The sequence below is a fragment of the Megachile rotundata genome, chromosome 1, assembly GCF_050947335.1.
Source record: "Megachile rotundata isolate GNS110a chromosome 1, iyMegRotu1, whole genome shotgun sequence".
In the NCBI taxonomy this organism is placed as follows: domain Eukaryota; kingdom Metazoa; phylum Arthropoda; class Insecta; order Hymenoptera; family Megachilidae; genus Megachile; species Megachile rotundata.
In genome coordinates, this window is record NC_134983.1 from 24886255 (window position 1) to 24892690 (window position 6436).

General features: G+C 43.3%; 2 protein-coding genes across 2 annotated transcripts; one reads left to right on the forward strand and one right to left on the reverse strand.

Annotated features, from left to right (window-relative positions):
* Positions 1–2: 2 nt before the first annotated feature.
* On the forward strand, positions 3–763 carry LOC105664349 (uncharacterized). Its single transcript, XM_012298766.2, has 2 exons — positions 3–247; positions 327–763. Exons 1-2 carry the CDS (start codon positions 6–8, stop codon positions 484–486), a joined length of 402 nt encoding a protein of 133 aa, XP_012154156.1. The 5' UTR covers positions 3–5; the 3' UTR covers positions 487–763.
* A 2176-nt stretch (positions 764–2939) lies between these two features.
* LOC100882065 (nitric oxide-associated protein 1) lies at positions 2940–6158 on the reverse strand. The gene is made up of 6 exons (XM_012298767.2): positions 5902–6158; positions 4541–5753; positions 4154–4450; positions 3740–4061; positions 3436–3650; positions 2940–3365 (listed from the first exon to the last, which is right to left on the reverse strand). The coding sequence occupies exons 2-6, from the start codon at positions 5742–5744 to the stop codon at positions 3184–3186; spliced, it is 2220 nt and encodes a 739-aa protein (XP_012154157.2). The 5' UTR covers positions 5745–5753; positions 5902–6158; the 3' UTR covers positions 2940–3183.
* Positions 6159–6436: the final 278 nt, after the last annotated feature.

A 6436-nucleotide genomic window follows, 5' to 3' on the forward strand; every position in this document is an offset into this window, starting at 1 on the left:
TCGATATGGATCCTAGAAAATTACGAGTGTACACCGAAAGATTCGAGAAAGAAAAAAAATATATACGTTTACAGGAGAAGTTCGTAGCGATCGGTCGAAACCAACCTCTGACCGGTAAATTTTATGCGAAGCACGACGCGATCCCAGCGTCCGAAGTGCGTCAGGAATACGTCGATTTAATTACCAAACGTCTGATCTCGGTACCAACGGACATCTACGAGTTCAGGCCACCGACCGTTAACATGGAGTACGACTTATTTCCTATAATATCTATATTCTGTATTCTCTCTCGAAACAACCGTCTTTAGCAGCTTTTTCACGCGCAGATACGGCTGGTTCTCGAAGCCTCTGATACCCCTAACGGACGATCCAAGATTACGCTTTCCCAGAACTCGCACGGATTTCATCGTTAACGAGATTCATATACGGCACAGTCAACGAGGGTTACCAGTCGAGAAATTCACCGGAATACCGTTTAGAGCATAAAACTCCAAATTCTTCCCTCCTGAAAATCTGAATTCTTTCCTTCTGAAAATCTAAACTACTCCAAAGTATCGAGATATCTGTTTAAAAGTTCGTTATCGACCTCTTGTGCCTGCGTCGACGAAACGCAGTTTCGATTTTAATCGCTTCTATCTATTTTTTAATCGTCTGTATACCGTATATACACCGTATTAACTTTATCCGATTCCCTGTTCGTTCGACGGAAAAACAAACTTTTCTCTTACATATATGATTTAATAAAAAATCATTCCCTTCGTTTCTTTTATGAAAAGTACATATATATATATACACTATTGCAAAGTATATTGGATAGAAAAAAATGTATTTGATTGGCGGTATCGCGAACTTTTCAAAGTAGAATGTCCTCGTTTCCGAGGAATTTTTCTCGAATATCGTCTCGATGGCCGTTCGAGGAAGCAATGGCGCGAAGAGCGCGTCAATCGACATTCTTCTATTTTCAACGCGTTAAACATGTCGAAGACAACGTAAATGATCGTTACGAAGCATGCATCCGCGAAATTTCTGAGCGACTCGAGAACGTGAGACCGAAGCGATCTCGGGGAAAATTCAATATCGATGTTGTGACGGTACCGTCACCTGGCAACGAACCCGACGCTGATCCCGCTTCAAGATGGCACGAGTCCGTTAAGCGGGTATATACGCGTTCCTCCCGAGACTAGAAAAATCGTCGGACCGTGACTGGGCGTTTACGCGCGATCAAATTTCAACGTTTCCGGTAGACGTTGCGTTCGTAAGCCGCGAAGAGGATGTTAATCTAACCGCGGATAAAAGCGCATCGGCGAATCGGCCAAGTCATGGCAGGAAAAGGTTTCTGCGTGAAGATACGATTAGAGCTGCACGCCGTACGTATCGCGAGCATCTTCTACCTATTTCCCGAACGAGCGTAATCGATCCAGACTGCGTCGAACGATCGAAAACTAACGTTTCAGATAACGTGTCCCGGCGTATGGCTGTGTCCTAACGGCAAAGTTGCGCTACGAATAACCAGTCTCGGTTCTACCCTTGAATCTCACAGAGTATCACCGATTTTTCCACTATTATTTCACGACGAGTTTAACTTTAAGAAAACTTTCACACGGCTGGCTACTTTGACAGAGTTGCAACGGAAGTTGGAGCAAGAGTTTATCTACGCGGAATTGATACAGTGGCTCAGCCCGTGCAACGACCAGCCCATTATCTTGGCTACCTTCGAGACGAACTTGGCGGATGTATTGTATCCGGTAGCGAATTACAAGGGTCTGTTGGCCGGAGTCGACGTTGACCTGCTCATGGACCCGAGCAAATATTTTCCCGTTTGTATTTTCCTCTGGCTGTTGTCACCGCGCTACATTACACACGCGTAACGATCTTATACATCGTCGATCGAATCGTTCGTACAGGGTATCATAGCGCCCAAGATCGAAATTTCGACGAGAACGGTGATAGAAGAGGTACTCGGAGTTTGCTGCACCAACGTCGACCGAGCGTACGTGGTGAATCCCAAGACCATCGATTCCAAGGTAACGCGACTTTTAAACGACTCTTAAACGTTAACGCGACCCGAGAGCGCAACAAGTGTTCTCGAAGGAAACGTAACAGCCTTCTCTACCGTCTCGGGGACGACTTGTTGCGTATCACGGTCCCTTACACGCTTTTCGAACCTTCCCCCCCTCCCCGTCTTCGTTTGCTCCACGAATCTTCTCTCCTGTTCGCTTTCGCGCTATGTCAACAGCGTAGCTGCGCGCACAGAAAACGACCCGCCAAAGGTATCATCAGGCAGAGAAGGGTCTGTCACAGTCGAGCAAAAACCAGCAGGCTTCCAATTTACCGTTCGTGAGTACCGATAGCGAAGTGCAAAGAGTGTCGCAAACACGTATCGAGCGTAAACGTTTTCGCAGTACGAGGTACGAGTCGAGTAACCTTGAAAACTCGTATCAAGGTGAAGAACCTCGAAGCAACGAGTGCTATCATCCGCCGCGAGAGAGCTCGAATCGTCGATGCGAGCTCCTCGCCACTGGGAAAAAAAACCATCGTCTTTCCGCCGTTTGCGATAATTTGCACATCTTCGACGGCTGTCCTGTCTGTTCCAAGTACAAATGTTATTTTTCTTGCGAACGCGAGCCTATCGTCGACGAATGCAAACGGAACAGCCTGAAAGACGTTGAAACTCGCCAATGTTTTTTCGCCGATTCTCCTTGTTACACACCCACGAAGGACGATGATTTCGTTTCGGTCACCGCGTAAGTTTTTCTACTCGTACGATGCGCGATATTCCCTTTAAACGCTTCGGACGTTTCTCCATTGCAGACAATGCTCGAGATATCGATACCCTCTGGACCCGGAGGGAAAGCCGCGTGGCCTCGACAAGAATTGCAGGCCGAACAAGTACGTGTTTCCTCAAGTGTTAAGGCAAATAAATAACGCAACGTACAACGTTCTTTCTAACAAACATTTTAGTATTTCAGAATATTATGATTTTCATCTGCAACCTCGAGACGAAGCGAACCACGGTTTTTATACAAATTTGGAACGGTTTTACAAGCGAATGCACAAACAAGCGAGACGTCGAGCTCAAGAAGCCAATGTATTTTAAAAATTGTGCAACGCCTCGTCGACAATGTCTATGTGTAACTTCGAGGAAATCAATAAATTACCAATACGTAGAAAAATTGCTCCAATTTACTTGGAGCCGTACGCTTGTCGTCCTAGTGTATACAACGGTGTATTCGGTATCCTGCATCCTCGAAAATGCACGGATTTACTCAACAGTGCCGGCCTCCTTAAATGTATGCCACGGCCCTGTGGCGTCCACGCTCTCAATACGACCTTCTCGTTCTTTGCTGGCGTGATAGCGATCCAACCTAAACGATATTATACTTTGTATCGTTTTGATTTTCCCTCATCCTCGCGTCTCTCGCTCGTAAAACTTACCCGCGTTCGATAACACGATGTCAGCGGCGGATTCCTTATAGATGCCGGTAACTTCGTATTCTTTCGATTCCAATTTTGGCCAAACTCTTAACCGTTCTGGTTCGTTGCTAGGTACAACGAAAGCTTCGGTTTCCAACAATTGATCGTACACCTCGTCCGCAACGTCCGTGTAACATATCGTTATAGGTAATTCGTTGCTCGTAAACAGGGTGCATCTATTTCAAAGGAATACACGATTACTTGGAAATTCGCTCTTGTTGCTCGTCTCTCTCTTTCCGATTAATGCCAGATATAAATCGAATACCGAATAAGACGTCTGCCGTCTACGTAGTCTAATCTTCCTAGACCAGCCACGAATACGGTGTGTTCCGGTTTAAAATCAAACGTTCTCGGTAATACGGTGACTTTCGGTAAGGTTAACATCAGCTCGTCTGTCGTTAGTAAATCTAGTATTTGGTCCGTTTGTACTGTACCCGGCGTATCGTAACACCATCGGCTCTCTTTGTACTCTGGCGCGGACTCGTCGAACGTGGGCTTCGTACTCATAAACTTGTGCGATTTCTCCACGAAAGAATCGAACGGCTCGTTTGCCGTGGAGTTCGCGCTAAACGTTCGTCCAACGTGTCCTTCGCGTTACGAATATGCAACAAATCGTTTCAATGAAAATTTCCTGTGTCGGTCGATCATAACCGGAGAAAACATTTCGACTTTCAAATACCTTTCAAAGTCGCGTACTTGATTTTTCTCGTTCGCTTAAACTCTTCGTTTCTGTATTTCATCAATTCCTGTTTTAGCGGTTGTTCCCTCATCAGTCTTCTCGTTCTTAACTCGCATCGTTCGCTATTCATATTTAAAAGTGGAAATTTCAATAAATTTAACGTTGTTCCAGGCCAAGGAGATACGGTTGACCGCGGTATAAGATCAATCGCTTGTACTTTACAGTAATCCGAGTTCAATAAAACATTGAATAAAGTGGACTTTCCAACGTTCGTACACCCGACCAAATAAACGTCACCTGAAATTCCCAAGACATTACCAATACCCATCCATCGGGTCTACTATGTTCGTACAACAAATATATTGCTAATAAACACGTATCACCTACCTCTGACCGACCATTTATATTGTAACTTGTTTATAAGCTCTTCTATACCGAATCTGGTCAAAGCGGATATAATTTCCACGTGCATAATGTTTTTTTTCGATATTCCAGTTATGTCAACGACCGTGTCCGCTAATAATTGCTTGATACGAGTCAGAAACACCGCGGTAGATCGATCTCTGGGTAACGCGTCCACCTTGTTGCCGACTAAAAAGATGGGGGTAAAAGGGTGCATGATGCTTTTCAAATCTGGCCAGATACTGCAAGGAAAATCGGTCAGATCTACTACCAAAATTATGGCACATTTTTTTCTTTTAATTACTTTCAATAGCTTCGGATAATCTTCTATCGACACGTTGACTTTTAATGCTGCCTTATAAAACTTTAAGAAGTGACATCTTTGACAAATGGTTAGTTTCAAATCCTCTTCTGCTTGATTCGAGAACAATTCTGACGGTAGATATCCCGGAATCTTTGCATCTTTACAATGCAATAACGCGCCGCATCCGCCACAAGGTACAGAGCTAACTGGAGAAGCAGGGTCCGGTGTACCGTAACTTTTGTACCATGTCGCGTCGATCGGAGTCTCGTCGTATTGTTCGTAATCGAACATCCAAGACTTTGGAACTTTCCACAGCTCTCCTTCTGGTAACGCGGCGTACCGATCGTTATCGTTATTCGCTTTCCCATGCAGCGAATTTTTAGCCTCCGAGCCGCTCCCACTCATTTCTAAATATCTCTCTTGTAATTGTACATATTTTTCAAACTTATCATCGTTAATAATTTCGTAAGAGGCTGTTGTCGCGTACGGCATATACGGAGACTTGGCCTGTTTCTCGATATCTATGCTCGTATTATTTTCTAATTTCGCTCGACGCGATTCTTCCTTACTTTCTTCTTGCATTTCGTTATCGAGCATAACGCTAAATATAGGCTCGTATGTCAATTTATGAAACTGTACTTTTTCTTTCTGTTTCTTTTCCATTTGGGTTTGCCTTAAACGCATTTTATGTCCCATTCGCACTTTATCAAGATCCAGATGATCACAATATAATATTTTTTCGCGTAGAGCTACGACCTTTGGATCCACTTTAGACTGAATGTTCCTGTACAAACCCTTTCGCTTGGGACATCGAAATCTTGAAACATGATTAACTTGTTCCGAATTTAATTGGAACAACCACCTTCTGATTCCCGAGATATACATGACCGATCACTAAAATGTACAAAACGACATCGACGATTATCGTATTTTTCTCCACTAAATTACTATTTCACTGAATGTTCGATAATATCTAATTCATTTTTCGTCCTTTTTAAAACGAAGAAAACTACACCGACTGTCGTACAACGATTACATTTACCTGACAAAAATGGAAAATCCGGAGACACGTCGATTCGCTAGGTTATACATAAACGTACATAACCTCTACACAGGGTATTCGCAGCGGTATATCGAAAGTATCGATATACGGTACTATCGATGGTACCGATAGTTTAGTAAAGTCGACCACGGTTCACGATATTACTAAATCGATATAGAATCAAGAAAAAAATAAAATCAATAAAATATCTTGTTGAGTTGAACAATAGCAAGCGGAAAAAAACAATAACGTTAAAAATATAATCGATTAATAGAAAAATTCGGAAGCATGTGCCTACATACATATTTATAGATTCGTGTATCGTATTATATCGTGGACTGGTCGTAATGCAGTGTGTATTGTATTAGATCGTAAAAATGATTAATTACTGTTCGAAAACGAAAGCAGAATAACGAGCAAAGGATATCTTTCCGGTATTATAAACGCTTTGAGCGATGCAAGAAAAGAAGGAAATGCAGGGAGAAGGGGTACGAGGGTAGAGTACAGTGTACGCTGGTCGAAGACACGAAAGTCG

Coding starts and splice junctions, on each gene's coding strand:
- LOC100882065 (XM_012298767.2), bottom strand. CDS start 5,744: ATGTATATCTCGGGAATCAGAAGGTGGTTGTTCCAATTAAATTCGGAA. Junction 4,062..4,153: donor CAAGTACGCGACTTTGAAAG/GTATTTGAAAGT, acceptor CGTAACGCGAAG/GACACGTTGGACGAACGTTT. Junction 3,366..3,435: donor CATCGTGTTATCGAACGCGG/GTAAGTTTTACG, acceptor AATATCGTTTAG/GTTGGATCGCTATCACGCCA.
- LOC105664349 (XM_012298766.2), top strand. CDS start 6: ATGGATCCTAGAAAATTACGAGTGTACACCGAAAGATTCGAGAAAGAA. Junction 248..326: donor CCACCGACCGTTAACATGGA/GTACGACTTATT, acceptor TTTCACGCGCAG/ATACGGCTGGTTCTCGAAGC.